General features: G+C 38.8%; 2 protein-coding genes across 4 annotated transcripts; one reads left to right on the top strand and one right to left on the bottom strand.

Annotated features, from left to right (window-relative positions):
• Nucleotides 1-3,213: 3,213 nt before the first annotated feature.
• LOC131312589 (E3 ubiquitin-protein ligase SIS3-like) lies at nt 3,214-4,425 on the top strand. The gene has a single exon (XM_058340471.1). The coding sequence runs from the start codon at nt 3,496-3,498 to the stop codon at nt 3,964-3,966; it is 471 nt and encodes a 156-aa protein (XP_058196454.1). The 5' UTR covers nt 3,214-3,495; the 3' UTR covers nt 3,967-4,425.
• A 471-nt stretch (nt 4,426-4,896) lies between these two features.
• On the bottom strand, nt 4,897-17,414 carry LOC131312588 (uncharacterized). 3 transcript variants are annotated; one of them, XM_058340468.1, is made up of 7 exons: nt 17,024-17,414; nt 7,842-9,098; nt 7,507-7,738; nt 6,134-7,401; nt 5,962-6,048; nt 5,779-5,873; nt 4,897-5,340 (listed from the first exon to the last, which is right to left on the bottom strand). In XM_058340468.1, the coding sequence occupies exons 2-4, from the start codon at nt 8,316-8,318 to the stop codon at nt 6,926-6,928; spliced, it is 1,185 nt and encodes a 394-aa protein (XP_058196451.1). In that variant the 5' UTR covers nt 8,319-9,098; nt 17,024-17,414; the 3' UTR covers nt 4,897-5,340; nt 5,779-5,873; nt 5,962-6,048; nt 6,134-6,925. The 3 variants fall into 3 exon arrangements, with proteins under 3 accessions (XP_058196451.1, XP_058196452.1, XP_058196453.1); XM_058340469.1 differs by having other exon boundaries at nt 7,842-8,332; XM_058340470.1 differs by having other exon boundaries at nt 7,842-9,094; nt 17,024-17,406.
• Nucleotides 17,415-18,237: the final 823 nt, after the last annotated feature.

The following is an 18,237-nucleotide window of genomic DNA, read 5'->3' as shown; positions in this document are numbered from 1 at the left end:
TAGAAGTGGAGAGCAAGAAAAATAGAGAGAGGTGTAATTATAGCATCACATGCTATATTTTTCCCCTTTGCTTTGGGCTCACGGGTGTAGTGAAGAGAGAGAGATTGAATCGGCTGGAGAGAGAGGAGGGGAGAGCTCCCTTGCCTATAAATACCAACACCACCAACCATTTCATCACACCTCATCTTCATCCCATTGTTCTTGTTCTTGAGAGAAAGAAACAGAGAGAGTAAATTCGGCTGTAAAAAAAAAAATGAAAAAGAATTAAAGTTCAAGCCCACCCCATATTGTCACCTTTCCGCCACCGCTCAAAACCACCATTCGATCTTTCAATTCCAAAATTATAAAAGTTGTTCGGGTTTGTAGTAAAAAGAAAACTATATTTCTTTTTATCAAATTCCAACCGAGGCGACGTCACTTTCTTCATTTTTCGACCCGACGAATCCGTAACCCGCTACCGCCAAGAAGAACGATAGAAACTCATATCTACTCACCTAAATATAATTGTGCTACTTGTTCACTTGATTTTATAAGATTATAATCCATGTTCGGTAATGCAGTAAGTAGAAAAGCATGACAATTATGTAAGTAATGGACTTTGACTTCTTACTGTTATTATAATATTAAGTAGCAAGTGGAAATGCATGTTTACGGATAATGTGTTAGAAACATGATTCTCATATTACGTGCCGTACGTGGATAAGTAAAGAAGCATGAAAATTTGGTTCTATTTATTATCGCATGTTTTATTTTTTGAACGCGAGAAAATAATGCATGTTTACAAGACACAAGAAACGAGACGAAAAGAGACGAGAAATTGAAATGTAAAAAAAAGATTGATAATTGTGTGAGCATGAGAGCCCGATGGGATCAGTAAAGCTGGTCAACGAAATCATGGCTCGGGTGTGTGTGTGTGAGCATGAGAGCCCGATGGGATCAATAAAGCTGGTCAACGAAATCATGGCTCGGGTGTGTGTGTGTGAGCATGAGAGCCCGATGGAATCTGAAATGGTTAGCGGAATCATGGCTCAGGTGTGTGTGACCTAGGAGCCCGATGGAATCTGAAATGATGGTTAGCGGAACTAGTGTCGTGTGAAAATGGTGAAAGAGCCAATGAAATGAATAAGACTGAGAGCCCGATGGAATCTGAAAGAGACGGTTAGCGGAGTCAATACTTTTGGGTGGAACAAATCAGCCTGGAAGCCCGATGGAATCTGAAAGACAGTTAGCGGAACCAATGCTCGAGAAAATAAAATGGAAAATGAAATCGATACTGATAAAATGATGACACGAATTACGATACACTGCGTTGACTCTGAAAAGACATTGACACTCTTGTTGAATTGTTATTTATATGTTGAACTGTTAAATTTTTGAGTTTTACTTTGCAAAGTTATTTATATTATTTTTGCTAAAGTATGGGACATAGAGGTAGGAGTTAGCTATTGAGCTTAATTGCTCACTGTGCTACTTTTTGTGGCTCTGACATCTTATGCCAGAGTTTAGAGATGTACAGGTTTAGTACTATCCGTCAGAAGAGTACGGTGCTGATCGGAGACTTGCTGAGAAGGAAGAAGGATACGAAAAGTAGATTACCTTAGTGCCCACCTCTATCTATTAAATAGATGTAATTTGAATTTATGGAGTTTGTAATGACCTTATATTCATTTCTATTTAATAAATGTTAGAAAAAAATTTTAAACTAATGTTCCCAAAAATCGGGGCGTTATATACCCTATTACAACCATGTTTCACATGAGAAAAGAGACATGAAGAAAAATTCAAAGCAATCTGGAGACAATCTAAAATAATGGTATCACAGTCAACGAAGGATCGATCGATAGCCGTTGAGAGCTTGAACAATCTGAAGTGTATCCCCCTCAACGATAATTCGAGAATAACCCCAACGTAAAGCAGTAGTAAGACCGAACCAGAATCCCAAAGCTTCAATTACACGAGGAGAGAGAGGACCCTTAAATGTTTCCATTGCTGCTCCCACCAATATTGCATCTCTATTCCGAGCCACAAAACCCACACCACCATTGCCATCCTGAGAATTAATTTAGAGCACCATCAACATTTATCTTTACGTAAATTTAACTTAAATCTAAGAATTTTGTTCTTATTTAAATTTTTTTCTTGATTCGTCTCGATCGACTAAAGGAATCAAAAAAGTTTTTTTTTTTTTACTTTTACCCAAGTATTTTGAAAAATAACTACTTTTTAAGCAAAAAGACACTTTTTACATTAAAAAATGGTTATTTCTCAAAATACTTGGTAAAAGTAAAAAAAAAATTACTTTTCCAATTCTTCTGGTCAATAACCCATAAAAGTTTGGCGTAAAACTAGTAAATGCAAAAAAAAAATTCAAATAAGAACAAAATTCTCATATTTAAGTCAAGTCTACAAGAACGCAGCCAAGCTTCGTCGTATGCCCCCCACTAAGTTTCGGTTTCTTTTTTTCAAATTTCAATATAAATATCAGTTGTTTTTTTTAAAAAAACACTTAGATATTGTGTTTTATATGGGGTATTATTTAGACTTTTAAATGCTTGGAGAAGGTGGATGGGGTTCCAAAACCCGGATTCGGAAATAACTGCTCTTCCCTGGAAGTAATTATTTTAAACGCATCGTTGAAAATACTTTTGGACGGTTAATTATTTTAAATTCGCATCGTTGAAAATTCTTTTGAACGGTTGTGATTGTGCCTTAAAACCCTGTAATGCATTACACTACAGGGGTTTCAGATTCCCACAAAACCCAACCTCTCTCTCTCTCACGATCTCCCATAAGCTTCAACTATTAGTCTCATTTATTTTTTTATCTTCTTTACTCATTACTTAAAAAATCTCCTTTAAAATTCAAACCAAACAAAGTATTAGATTTTCGAATCTTAAAATTTCACAATCTTGTTATTCATTATTTTGCCCCGCGTTTACGAAATCCGGATTCCATCTCTTGCGGGGCCTCTCTACCACGATACTTCTGTATGATTGATTAGTTTAAAATTATTTTTACGTATTCCAGCTGGATTTGTTAGTACTAATCTTGGAGGAGGGCTAGAAATTAATCGTGGGACACATGGCAGAAAAATATGAAGAGGCGGCTGGGCTGCATCCTTTTTCGTTTGTACTACGTTGGGAGACAGAGCATTGACCACTAAAACAACTTGTTTTCCTGTTCCACATGTTCGACGTTAACTTTTCGACTTCCTTTAGGAAACACCACGCGTTTCAACACTCCTTCTCCTCTCCTTCTTCAACTGGGATTTCCAGTTCCTTCCCCTATATATATATATGTATGCATATGCATGAAAATATAGAGTTTACAAAGTTAGAGAGAGAGAGAGAGAGAGAGTGTATTAAGAAACTATCCCAATTTCTAAAATCCCTTCTTTGTCTTGTGTGGTTCTTTCATTGATTCATCTCCCCTGTTCCAAGAAAGGAAAAAAATTACCCGAAGTACTAAAAAAAAGAACTCTTAGAGATTAAGCCGATGGACGAGATTCAAATAGCCAAATCAAAGGCAGAAATCCTCGACAAACTTGCAAACTCCGGCAACTACCCTGACAACCCTACCGGAAGGGTCTCGGCGAAACTCGGCGGCGAGGAGGTAGACTGGGAGAGGATAAGCGGTGTCACGGCGGAGCTGGCCCGGTGGAGGGCACGGGCCACCAACCGGGACTTCCGGACGGTGTTGGAGGAGACAGAGCTGAGGGTGACGGTGGAGCTGGCCAGGATTTTGGAGCCCACGTTGGACCCGGTGCTTAAAGGGCTGAGGGAGGTGGTGGTGGAGGAAGAGGAGGAAGGTGGTCTTTGTGGGGTTTGTCAGGAAGAGATGGAGGTTGGTGAGGATGTTAGGGCTATGGGGTGTATGCATAAGTTTCACGTGTTTTGTATTTACAAGTGGCTGAAGCACAAGAATGTGTGTCCTTTGTGTAGGTACTCTGGTGTCACCGACCAATAAAAACAGAGAGATTTCTCTCTTTTTGATCGGTTCTTATTTGAACTTGTTATAGGATGGGATACGTACAGTCGATTCAAATTTAAATTATTTTAATAGTTGGTGATACTTCGGTTGTGTCCAATATCTTACTTGGGTCATGCATGCACCCTCAGAAGTGAATTCCAATCAGCAGAGTTCAACAATCGACAATGATCACTTGAACGGTTTTTATTTAAATTTTTGAAGTTCGTAGTTGTTGGTGATGCCTCGGTTGTATCCCAAGTGTTCATGTCATGCTCGTGCCATGCATGCACCCACAAAGTTGATATGAAGCGCACACAGAGAGTTTCAAAATTGTACTTGATTAATTTTCTTGATGATTCTCTAGGGCTCTGTTTTGGATGTCAATTCCAGGTACTTATGTAATTAAGTAGGAATTTAACTTTATAACAACTAATGACAGTAGATTTTGTTATTCGTTATTATTTCCACGATTTTTTTGGCGTTCAGTGTCCATAAAACTTGCACAAGAGTGGCATGGTTGTTGGTACTGAATCGATCTTTGAAAGGTTTCCATGCTTATTTACCGGGGTTTTATTTATTGATCGGTAAGCAGTGCAGTTTGTTGAGTCACAAAATGCATCATCAGGGTAACGTTTTCCAGAAACTTTCGACGACTCTTTTACCCAATCCACATTTTGCAGGATACACAATACACTTTTACCCAATCCACAATACACTTTTACCCAATCCACATTTTGCAGTATACACAATACACGAAAGATCACCCGATCAGTCACGATATCCGTTGCAGCCAAGCACCAGAAATAGGACACGGTAGTCAAGACACATTTGAAAAACATGTAGACCCATAGGATTTTAGAAACTGCTTATCCTCCATAAATCCCGTCAATGATCTGGCCTAAAAGTAGTATTAAGTACGCGTTTACAAGCCTGTAGAACTTCAAATAAATTTTCAGAACCATAAGGAGCACGTTTCAAAAGTTACCTTTAATTCACTGTTCTACGACAAGACAGAAGCACCACTCAACGATAAAAATGAGCACATCAAAGTGTTTTAATACAAGAATGAACCCAATTATGTGCATCATCTACAAACATGTAGGCACTGGAGGGGAATCTGAAACATCTATCGTGCTACTTACAATGGTCCCACTTGCTTTACAGCTGAAGAATCATAAAACACAGCATTTTGAAATTTACAGCCGAAGAACGTCTTTTATGACATACACTCGGGTCTCAGTTCCCTCTCTCTCTCTCCCTCAGAGATAATCTTCAGAAGACCCTCTTGAACTTCCCCATCTACCACTTTCTTAATCCTCAGAAGAACAAGTTTCATCCTCGTTGAAACTAGATGGTAACTCCACTGTCGATCTAAAGTTTATACCAAAATGTCAGCAAAGCAAGTAGATTAAAATCACGACAGAACCAGAATGTCAGCAAAGCACTCACTGTTCTCAAACTTTACGGTTTGATGGGATCGTGGATTTGTGATATTCGTTCAGGGAAGGAAGGTTAAGTAAGATAAATAGATAATACAAGTACAAGAATATGTCATGCCCTTGAAGTTTTTTGCACCTGTTTTATGTCATCAGTTTCACCTTGATACTGAATAACAATCTGAATTCTGAGTTTGCTGATTGTTATCAGGTATACATACATGCATAGACCATAAGTGGAGATAATTAGGAGAAAACGTCTTTTTGCTAAAAATAGGCTTAGATTTGTAAAAATCATGGGTACAGAGTGACAAAAATGTTAGCAATAAGATCTCCCAAAGAAACAAGAAAAATTTTCTGAAAGTATAACAACCTTTTTATCTGATTTGTCCATTGCAGTGCCCCAGACATTGATCTTTTCCTTGCATGCAGCTGCTGTGGAAACTCACTCCGATCCCTATTGGCAGCCTTCAAGTATCAAAGAACAATATGGGATCAAAATCAAGATGCACAGCTAAGAATCCATGAACAAAAAACGGACCAAAAACTGACTCACCCTAGTTTCATTTGTTGGACGAATCATTGCACTGGCTGAGTTGCAATGCTCATTAAAAGTTCTCCTCTCTCCGTAGTACTTATCATCCTAGTCAAACGAAGAATATGATTTCAAAGTCGGAGCTCCAAATTATAATACAGATTAGCAAAAGACAAATAGTTCAGATAAAGACCTTAGCCATCTTTCCAGAGAGCTGTCTATCCTCCATAAGAGAAGATGTGCTGGGCTTGAGGGCTATGCTAGGATATTTGGATTCGCAGTGTTCTCTATGGGCGTCCTCAGGGCTTACATAATAAGAGTTATGCGACCAAGGCTTCTTTTCTCCACCAGTAACTTGAAGGCCATAGGGACCTCAATTGTGGCTAGAAACAGAAGCTATTCTCCTCCTTCCTTCACTGCCACGTTTAGATGGTCGAAAGGCTATAAAACTCGAAACTAGATCATGCTCTATCTATACAAAATGTCAACCGTGACTAGTATTTTTGTCTCCAAAAAACCGTTAGTATCCAAATTTTCTCTAATACCCAAGGGGCAAGGATCAAGGACACCACATGGCACTCTTGGGAAGAAGCCACACAACGCAAGTCTGCTAATTTACATGCAACTTTGTTGTCTTCTCTCGTAGCGTGACCCAAGGAGCATTTGCTCATTTCCAAACAGCAGCACAAATTGCTCACTTGCAGAACGAAGAAGTTAAATTTGGCTTACATGAAGTGAAGCAGGCATCAAGAACATGACTGATTTAAGAAATTTAAAACTCACCACGAACCTACTTACACACACACCCACACAGACACACACACAGAGGGGTTGAACAAAACCACAATGTAGGGTATTCTTAAACAAGTTGCAAAAGGAATAGACCCTCCCACTTTAGAGTACCGCATTCAGCATCCAAAAAAGAGTTACCCGATGTTGTATGACAGCATCTCAACAAGAACCATTGTCACTATCAACTAAACAGTCACCACTCATCCCATTTAGTTATGAAGTCATTCCACATTGCTGTTGCAATAAAGTCTCGCAATGAAGAAGCAATCTGTCCTTCAACCGGGGAAGCCAGCATCTCTGGTCCATCTTCCAAATCAGGCAAATCTTCACTTGAAGGCCCTTCAGCAGCAGCAGCAGCAAACAACCAGTCATTTCTTTCCTCGCGCCGGATGAGGTTATGTAGAACACATGCAGCTATAACTATATCCCTTTGAATATGGAAAGCATATTGAGGAGCCACTTTGAGAATAGGAAACCGCCTTCTCAATACTTCAAAGGACTTCTGGATTGCATTTCTTAAGCAGGAGTGTCGGTGATTGAATAGCTCCTTTGCATTTCTCGGTAACAGATTAGCACCCCTATAATCATGGATGTGGTGTCGAATGCCTTCAAATGGAGCAATAAATCCTTCCGTATTTGAGTAACCACTGTCAACAAGATAGTACTTCCCTGTAATATATAAGATGTCACTAAATAACCACATAACATCTACACTCAACAAAACAAATATCACAAAAGCGAATACAATTTCTATCAGCAGCATTGGATGGCAACCTTGAGGAATTTGAGGAAAATTCTGATCAGGATCGTCGAGGACTGCTCTCAGTACTCGGGAATCTGCAGCTGAGCCTTCCCAACCCGGATAAATGAAAATAAATTGCAGGTCAAATGTGCAAGCTGCCAAAACATTTTGTGATAGAACACCTTTCTTATTACGGAATCGAGATTGATCTTTGGCTGGCACATGTGCAGGGAGGTGCATACCATCTATCACTCCAAGGCAATCCTGTGGCAATCCTGTGTTAGAAAGTTGAGGTGAATAAAATGACAAGATAATAACATTGAAAAGAAGAAAGAAAAACACGAATGCATGTCATATGAACACAAACCTTGAAATATGGGTGAAATCTGTTACTTGTGAGGATTTCTGTAGGAGTAGATATTGGTGGGGGTTGTAGGAACTCACGTGACAATGACTTAACTGCCTTCAACACATTATTGAAGTGCCTGCTAATTGTTTCGCCTGAATGTTCAAAGCGTTCTTGGATTACTCTGTTGCGCTCATTGTGTCCCACAATGTTCAAGAAAATGCCAAGCTGCTCCTCTATCATAACTCCAGGAGTGTCACGTAGCATGCCTTTCTGTCGAAGAGTGGCACATAACTTGTGGAATACATGTTTATCCATCCTAAACATTTCACGGCATCCATCATCATCACCATTCAATACTTCAACCATAAACCTAGTCCCACAAGGCGACTCATTACGGCTACAGCGAGGTTGCTTAGTTAAGCTATTATAATAATGGTAACCAGCAGCTGCAGCAACTAATTCCATCTCGTCCAATTCTAATTCAAAATCCTCCATGCCAGTCGATTAATCTGTCGAATACTCAAATGTACAATTTAAAACAGCATTTATGAAAGAAAACTTAACTGATAAGTTAAACGACGCAAACTGCTGACAACAACTTCCAAAGACATCTCATAGCTTTCAAGCAAAAACAACCTTAGACCAGATAGAAATGCAGAAAAGAAAATAGTGCAATCATTCATCCAACCCTAACAAACAAATTTGTCAACCATAACTCAAACCAAGTACAAACATAAAGGTTTCACAGAAGACTACTATAACTATAGTGATTATAAAGAACTTCAAACCAAAAAAGGAGCGAATTTCAGTCAAGTCTCTTAGACTACTGAACCAGAGGAAGCACTAAACTTTCCCTGCAGCCACGTCAGTCGTTTCTCACTCTTAAGAGCTATGAAAATTTCTCTCGCATTGGGATTCTCAAATAAATCCAATGCAAAAAAGTAGAGGCGCTGATCAACAATTTGCATCTCATCCAATACTTTTATGCATTTGCTTATGGAAAATCGGTCCTCATTCTTCATAATTTCAGTTGCCCTCATTTTTGAAGCAGCTGCTATTTCTAGCATGGCATCAACTATAGCATCACCAGTAGCCTTACGACTTCTCTTACGACGACCTGAACTTGGTGTAGCGGACTGGCGCTGCTTGTGTCCATCTAGCATATTCACATCCTCTCCTGAGCCCGAAGACAAATCATCATCCAAAAAAGTAGGATCAACTGACATCCTTGAAGTTTCAATCCAACACCAACTGGGTGATTTTGATTCCAACTGTCTTCATTCCAAAATAGCAATAAGCCCATAAATTAATCATTTCAATTCTTAGCAAAGCAAATTCTTCATCATGCAATAACTCATCAGTCAAACAACTAAGAAGAAACAAGGCATGCAAGATGCGACAATGCAAATAAAACAACAAATAGGCGAAATCACGACCAATCCATATGTCAACATCTGTACATTTAAAAGTGGCATGAGAGACACAAACAATATGATTCTGCACACCACCACAATCAAATGTAAGAAACAATCTAAAAAACCAATCACGAGCCCATTGCAATAATATGCCATTAAGAAAGTACTGGGGTCACCTGACCCCATGGGACCAAAAATGTTCGAGATTACCTATAAGTTTTTACCCTCTGGGTTTTATGAAAAGTGACTTTGAAGTCTGAACCCATGGACAAATGACTTTGAACCCATTGGTTGACAGGTAATTGTGGGATTGTAGAGAGGCAAATTCTAGTCGATGTTATATACTTAAATTTAAGTAGTACTATAGGGAACTTCTAAACACGAAAACTTATTCACTGCCCCTGGAGCACCGCCATGTGGTGCCGCAAACTCTCTCCACCACACACTTGTGTGGTCCCCACCACAAAGTGTGTAGAGCCCACGCAAAATGTGATAGAGAAGAGTTTGGGGTACCACACAGCAGTGTGGTGCCCTAGGGCCACAGAATAATAATTACTCTATAAATACACCCTTAAAACTTCTATGCAGACCCACTCTTGAACATCAAAAACTTTTGCACGTTATCAAAAAATAGCGGTAGAGAATTTTATTTGGTGCATTTACCAAATTACCAGCACCTTGAGATAAATAAATGCATTATAATTTTTTGAGACTAGACATTTAAACATACATAAATAATAGGTAATAATTTTTCACACTCCCACTTTTATAACCACACTTCATTTTTTGTCCTCTTGCGATGTTAATTTACAAAATTAACCTTTCACTTGTGTTTTCACACTTGGGAGGACTACATTGTAAATTCACATCACAAGAAGACAAAAATGGAGTGTGCTTATAAAAAAGAGTGGAAATCACTATTCAAATAATTTCAGCAATACATATACATGTTTTACATTATTTGCGCTAATTTTTATGGTGTTTTCATTCTTTTACTAATATTTTTCCAGTAGTACAAGTTGTAAATCTAAAAGTACAAGCAGACTGATAAAATTCTGACACCAATACACCACAAATAAAATTTTCTAGAGCCGCCACCGGTTGCTAACTTGGCAAGATGACATCATGTAAAACTAATTTCTTCTATATCTACTCGGATTGGAAGTGCTCACATTTCCAGAAAAGGCTCTGCATGCAAGACAATGTAAAAAGTGCTCTCATTTTCAGAAAAGGCTCTGCAAGCAAGACAATGTAAAATCACATCTGTGGAAGTAAAAATTGCCATTAAGCATATATTTATTGTCTAGAAAATCATCATGGGTATGAAAGTACATTAAACGATGTTTCCAAGTGCACACTACCAACTAAATGCCACAAAAATACCCAGGGAATATATCTTTCTTAAAGAAGTCAGGTGAATCTCAAACCTCGGGAAAACAGAAGGAAATATCTATTTCGACGAAAGCCCTCGTAGCTTATCTGTATGTAAAAAGTGCCTCAAGGAACACGAGGACAAGCTTCTGAAGCTCAATACACGAAGGTCAGATCCTGAAGGAACTTATTCTATGTGGTTTGTTTACATGTTTTTGCTGTAAACCCACAAACCGTGAATGTCTCGCTGCCAATGCGGAAGGATGCCGCCGAAAAGAATGGAACACTGTTTTGCTCTGCTGGATACGTCGGATCCCGTAAAACAAGCGAGCTCTTTACCCTAAAATTCAAACATGTGGGCGCAAAATGCTATCCTGCTCTATTCTTACGTAGTAATAGAAGCCTGGGTTGATTATCTTCGAACCCAGATCTTTCCAAGGGATATTAAGATAGCACCGGAAAGTATATTCTTATCAACTCAGGCGAAAGATTTACAGGAATACAAAGTTCTTGGTGCCAGTAAGAGGGATGTGGCCGGTCTGGAGGGAAGGAGTTCCAACTCCCTTCTCGGAATTGTTCGTAACAGTAAGCTACCTTAAGGAATAGGTATTTGAGGTCGCAACAAGGTAGCCTCAGGTACGCTTGGGGCTGGATGGGGACCCCCTGATTGAGGGATTTCAAGTGACAAGATTCCATCCTCGGCGTAGGATCAGCTGTCGTTCCGACCACCTTTCTCTATTCTCTGCTCAGCCGATGCTGGCTTGTCCCCCTGACCGGGGACTTGTTTCGGGGGTAGTTAATTCAGGAAGGTCTGCTTTGATTTTCTCGAACAGTGCTGGTCCGCATCAAGGGCTCTCATGCGAGCCATGCAACATGAGTAACACTCATAATCATAAAGTAAACTAAAAACCAATCAATGATGACCCCTCATACCAAATGTTCATTGATGAAAACAATGTTTTTAAAGGCGAATGCAAAATGCGAGGCATTTTATCCCTCATGAGGCGAGATGTAGTTTGACGCATTGAGGCATATGCATCTAAAACTTTTAACCTCAAATTAATAGATACATAAAATTACTTTGAAAATTACAAGAAAAACAGAGAGTGGTAAAGATTGTAAATATAAGTTATAAAAGCTCTCATAAACAAATAATAGAAATGTCAATATCAGTGTAAGCCAATCTTTGTAAAATGAAAAAAATGCCCAAGTGGGTACTCTTTATCACTTCCGAGCGAAGATTTAAAAAGTTAAGAGAGGATGAAAGTGAAGATCTATGGATCATATTATTCCTAAAAAGTGTACACCTCAAATAAAATGCGTAAAAATGCCCAAAAGGTGCAACTTGTGCGGATGCCAGACGTTCCCTAGACGAGGTGTAGGCTTTTGGAGGGTAAGGCCCTGGAGTTGTGTTTGACAGCCTAGCCTCAAGGCAAGCTTCAACTTAGACTTTGAAAACATTGGATGCGAATGTAAATGTACACAAATTAGCAGTTGTGCAATCTAAAGAAGAATGTATTAATGTCCATAAGTTCCTATTGCCAACACACTTCAACAATGCTGGTGACATTTTCTTTTTGGCACCAATATTGATTATATTATAATTATATCATTTACTATAGAATATATAGCACATTGTACACCGTGATCAGATCAAGGTAAAATGCTCCTACCAATCAAATAAGTGGTACACCTATATCGAATAAGAGTGACTCAGTGATACAACTCAATAGGCTTAATAAGCAGTTTCAAAAAAGTACAATTATGCATCAAATACAGTTATAAACTGATAACAAATAAATTTCAAGTTTGGAGATGATTACAAGGGGAAAGGAAGAAGAAGAAGGCAATTAATACCTAGTGGAAATAACAAAACCAATACAAAAGTAAAAAACAAAAATAACTGCTTCAGTGATTCTAAATAATGTACTTTATTATGACAGAAGATTAACATCTTATGAGTCTCTCTGTAATATCTATTGGCTTCTCTCCCAGGGCTCACTGCGCGCCTGCGCGGTGCTACCTCAGTTTCATGGAGGACTAAAGTTTTGAAATATGACTAGTAAAGAAGCAAGCAATAACTAGCTCATGGAACTATCAAGAGTAATGCGGACAAATACGTTGCTTCTGTGTAGAAATAATCAGTCAAATTTGATAGACAATTTGGGAACATTATTCACTGAAATGATCTGACCGAAAGAAAAAGCATGGAAATCAAGTAGAAAGATCTACAGATTTCTAATGAGACTTTCCCTTGTAATTTTTTCCATTAGCAATGCAATGCCAACAAATAGCCAGCCACTCTAAACAAAATCATTAGGCAGGGCTCAAAAGTCTGAAAATATTAAACAAATGGGTGATGGTTCTATTTATAATTCAAGAAAACTGCCTACGGAAAGACTCAAAAGAACTCAATTTTGTATAACGAATCTATGCCGCACCAACACTGGCATAGGGGAGCCAAAAGATCCCGATTCAAGAGAAAGCAAATGAGAGAGAGAGAGAGAGAGAGGCTTACCAGCAGTAGTTGAGTAGAGTAACAACCGCCAGGTGCGGCGAAGATTTCGTAAACTAATGCTTGAACGGGAGATATTGATCTCTCAAGCCCAAATTCATTTCAAATTTTGAGAATTTTGCTTCTTATAGTTGTACCCCATGCAAAAACTATATTTAGAGAATTGTTGTTATTATAGTTTTTACACCCATTTAAACTTTGGAATATTGCAGTTTTACCCACTTCAAACGTTTTATAACTGCATTGTTACCCGGAAGTGTCATGTGCCTGTCCTTGAGGTGTCCCGCACATGTCGAGAGCATGTCCAACTTGAAATAATGTAAACAAATTCGAACACTTTGAATAGGGAGTCAGATGTGTGACCAGAGAGTAGCAAAGTGTCCGTGCTTCGTAGATATTAACAATTAAGCTCACCCCAGCTCAATCACATTAATACAAAGGTTCTTCGATTCGAACAAGAGGTGGCAATCCCAACCCATATTTTTGAACCCGCCCAAATCCGCCCACTTATAACCCAACCCAATCCACCCATATTGTATAATGGGTTACATGGTTGAAAAAGGGTTCAATTTGGGCTGAAATTAAATGACCCAGGGGAGAGAGAACGGGAAGTGACCGGTGATTATAGGAGTATGTGGGTTACCATGGAATAATTTTTCTCCTCTCTCTCCTCTATTCACTTCACAATCTCTCGCTCTCCATTTTTGTTTGATAGGACTATCTTAAAATGTTTATGATTTTTATTTTAACTCAGTCATGTGAATTTAACAGCTGTTCCGTTTCGTATAAAATGTTTATGATTTTTATTTTAACTCAGTCATGTGAATTTAACAGCTGTTCCGTTTCGTACAAAGTTGAAAATTGAAAAAATTACGTTTATCATGTCACCAGACTCACCACAATCCACACAATAAAGAAAGGACCTCCACGTAAATGGATGTACAATAGTTTGTTGACTTATAATAATTAAGTCCAATTATCATTTATATTTTTTTTATTCATTAGTTTTGGTTTAATTATTTAAGGATTACCCACCCCGACAAAGCAATACCAAAAAATATGAACGAAACTACAAAATTTATATAAAAAAACTAATCCACAGCCGTCTATGAATAAAAATCAACACAAAGTTCAAAAATAAAATTTTAGATAGAGACCAAAAAAAAAAGTGCTGCAAGATTATTAAGACCAAGAGAGAGAGAGAGAGAGAGAGAGAGAGGAACATGGATCGGGTCGGGATTGGGTGTGGCTTGACCCACATTTGAACCGACCCGTTTCAACCCACCTACGATTGACCCGTATTTGACCCGCTCATATTCAACCCGCCTAATCCGCCCATTTGCCATCTCTAATTCTAACCATCAAACACCCCATCTCAAAACTACAAGAAGGTCCTCAAATTTCCAAGCACCAAACTCATATCCCACATCCTCAGTCAATTTACGAATAAGGAGGTGATTAAGCAATTTGCAATCCTCCCCATACATGCAAAACCACTTGACTTGACAAAGAGAAGCCTATCCCAAGTAAGATATTAACTACTGCAATCCACACAAAGGAAGCAAACCTCATGCGCTCTTTTGAAATTGAACATCCCTAGAAGAACCCTCCTACGCTGCTCAACAAAATTTCACTTCAAAATTCAAGAAAAAAGATGGGTTCCTTCCCTCGCATCTCTTGCAGAAACACTAACACTTCCATCTCCCGCCTCCATAAAGCTCGTCTAAAATTGTTTCAAAACACTAAGCTCCATACAAGTGAAAAAAATCTACCAATGCTAGATCCATATCCACCAAAATCCCACACTTGGGAGGGGAACAAACTCTTTATCTTCTCAATTGTTCAATTCTATAATACAACCAAGTTGAAACATAGTTAAGTATATCACTTTCTCTAGACCTACATTACATAAAATAAGTTCGTTAACCCATACTCTACCCCCTACCTAATTTCCCTAAAGGTGTAAAACATTTCTAGGGAATAATTGCCCACTTGGAGTAAATAACGATAATGGTGTCCTACATAGGTCCAACAGGTTGCCACTTGCCACAAGTGAAGAATAAAATTTCACAGCAACAAAGGCCATAATTGATTCAATCACAGGCAACTAACTCCAAAACTCTTCTAAGTTTCATCGAGCATTGTCAAAATTAGACCAATTTCAGGTGAGAGTGCTTAAAATATCATCCTATTAGTATCTCAAGATGATGGTCAGTGTCAGATGTTTTATGTATTGGACAGTTCAATAAACCAAAACAAAACCATGACGTCATATCACATAGTTAATCCAAATCCAAAATATAAATGAAACTTTCAAACATGAGAAAGACGTTTTTCCATTATTTTCTTCAAATCTCAAGTGTGTAAATATCCATTGATTTTTTACTATTCTACAAAAAAAATGACATACTTTGGTTTCTTATTCTGAAAAACCACCAACCAGGGGTAGAAGTGTCAAACATGAGTGGAGTGCCGTGCCGTGCCGTGCAACTTCCGTGCCAACCATGCTTCGTACCGTGCCGTGCCCGTTTACTTAAATCGTATCGTGCCGTGCCGTGCCCATTTACTTAAATCGTGTCGTGCCGTGTCGTTTTTCAATCGTGTCATGTCCGACCGGGCCCATTTACTTAAATCGTGCCGGCCCATTTTTTAATCGTGTCTTGTCATGCCGTTTTTCAATCGGGTCGTGCCATGCCGGACCCATTTACTTAAATTGTGTCGTGCCATGCTGGCCCATTTTTTAATCGTGTCGTGCCGGCCCGTTTACTTGATCGTGTCGTGTCGTGCCATTTTTCAATCGTGCCGTGCCCATTTTACTTAGTTTTGCCATTTTTAATCGTGTCGTGCCCGTTTAGAGGTGTCAAACGGGCCGTGCTTTCTGTTCGTATTGCTGTTTGTTTATGTAAACTTGAGCGTCATGGCAAACAACAATCTGGTTTTAAAATATTGTGTCCACAGAATTGTGTTGCTCATTTTGACATGATCGCTTGCTCAATAATCTACGGAGAGATTATTTATTTCTTGACGAATGCTCAATGAAACGATTGTATGTTATATTGAATTGGAGTATTTTTCTTCCAGGACCCTCATTGCAAAGGCAAGGCAAATTCCGAAAAGCTATTAAGTACCATTCTATGGTATTGGCAATCTCAGAGAGGGAAGGAGAGGATTCTGGGAATACAGAGGCCTATGGAGCAATAGCTGATTGTTATACCGACTTACTGAGCTTGGAGATCTCGAGCGAGCTGGGATTTTCTATGACAAGTTACAAGTACATTTCACTGTTACAGGCAGATTGATTTGTTCCTTGTATCGGATAGTTCTTTTTCCTCGTTTTGTTGTGTTGATGGATGAATTTATCAAGCGTTAAATGACTTTGGGATCAATATGAGTGGAAAATCATTTTTGTTCGTTATGTTACTGGTGGCAATAATTTTCTTATCTGCTTTATGGTAATAAGCACATATTATAGTAGGTTGATAACAACCCCACTACTCGGGAAAAAAAAAGAAGCAAAAAACCAATAGAAACTCCTAAAAGTTTGGAAACTTAAATAAGACGTGCAACGGCCGGAAAACAACAGGTTCACCCATAATGCACATTCAATCTTGACATCACTGATAGTACATGAGCTGCTGGGCAGTAGCAACATTCTGAAAGCCAATTCTCCTAAGAAGAATACATTTCAAATTCCTAATTTCACCACAAAAAGAACAGAATACAAAATCAAGACATCCATCCTGTAGCAATCCATTTTGACAAGCAACTACAGACGATACTGCAAAAATATGATAGCTTTCTCACTCAAGAATACAGCAAAGTAACCAAAGTAACCAAAGACTCGAAAACATCTTATACGCCTAAGTGATCGTTTAAGAGATATAGAGAGAGAGAGATACCGATAAAAAGACGCCTGAACCGCTGCTCGGAGTCAGATCTAGGGTTTGGACCGCTGAACGGCAACGGCAACGGCAACAGAAAACTCAGATCTAGTTCTGGATCTAGATTCTAGGGTTTCACTTGAGTCGGGTCGGTATTGACCGTTTGAGTCTTTGTGATGAGAGTCAGAGAGAGTGGTGCGTGTGTGTGGCTTCTCAGATCCGATGCGAGTGTGATTGAGAGCTATGGAGCTCCAGACCAGTCACCGACTCACCGCCGGGGACGTTGCGAGGGAGTGAGAGAGAGAGCCGTTGAGACTTGAGAGAGAGTGAGGTCTCAGTCTCTCAGAGAGACGTTGTGAGAGAGAGAGAGAGAATGAGAGAGTTGTGCTGTTGTGGTTTTAGGCTGCCCTAGCAGCCGGTTGCTTTCTATATATACCCCAGATGTGGGTGTGATTGTGTGCATATGTCACACCACAATCTGTGTGCACCATGCCACCAAATAGCGAAAAATTCTCATAAAGTCCTATAATGCATCAATCGAGAGCTGCCCAAGGTGTTTTTTGAAAATCGGAACCGTCTACCTTTTTTATGTGGGAGTGATTATATCATTTTGCGCAAAAAATGAAGTAAATTGGTTATAGTTATATACTTGATCGCACATAACAAAAAAATTCATATTAATGAATCTACGTCCTGATGATAAGGCTTCCAAAACCTGATATACCCAAATTTTTGCGAGAGTGATTAAAACACTATGAACAACAAAATGAACGGTATGGATCGTTATAACTGTGTCGCAATTGTGTGGCTACCATAGATTGAACTATAGCGAAATACATTGATTTAGAACCAGATAAGTTAGTGGTATAAATTTGAAAGGTAGCCACAGACTCATTTTTTTGAATGTTCGATTTAAACCATTACGATTTAAGATCTTATCAAATTTATCACTCTCCCCTAAAATAGGTAATAATCGGATGTCAAAAACCACGTGATCGAAACACATTCGATACTTCCAAAGGCATTAAAGTCCTATAATGCACCACTTGAGGGTCGCCCAAGCTGTTTTTTTGAAAATCAGAACTGTCTACCTTTTATGTGGGAGTGATTATATCATTCGTGCAAGAAATAAAATAAATTGGTTATCGTTATATACTTGATCGCACATAACCAAAAATTTCCTATTAATGAATTTACATCTCGATGAAAGGGCTTCCAAAACCCGATAGCCC

This window comes from Rhododendron vialii, chromosome 13a (assembly GCF_030253575.1).
Source record: "Rhododendron vialii isolate Sample 1 chromosome 13a, ASM3025357v1".
Classification (NCBI taxonomy): domain Eukaryota; kingdom Viridiplantae; phylum Streptophyta; class Magnoliopsida; order Ericales; family Ericaceae; genus Rhododendron; species Rhododendron vialii.
The sequence above is the reverse complement of the archived record's forward strand: the minus strand, read 5'-3'. Positions and strand labels throughout refer to the sequence as shown.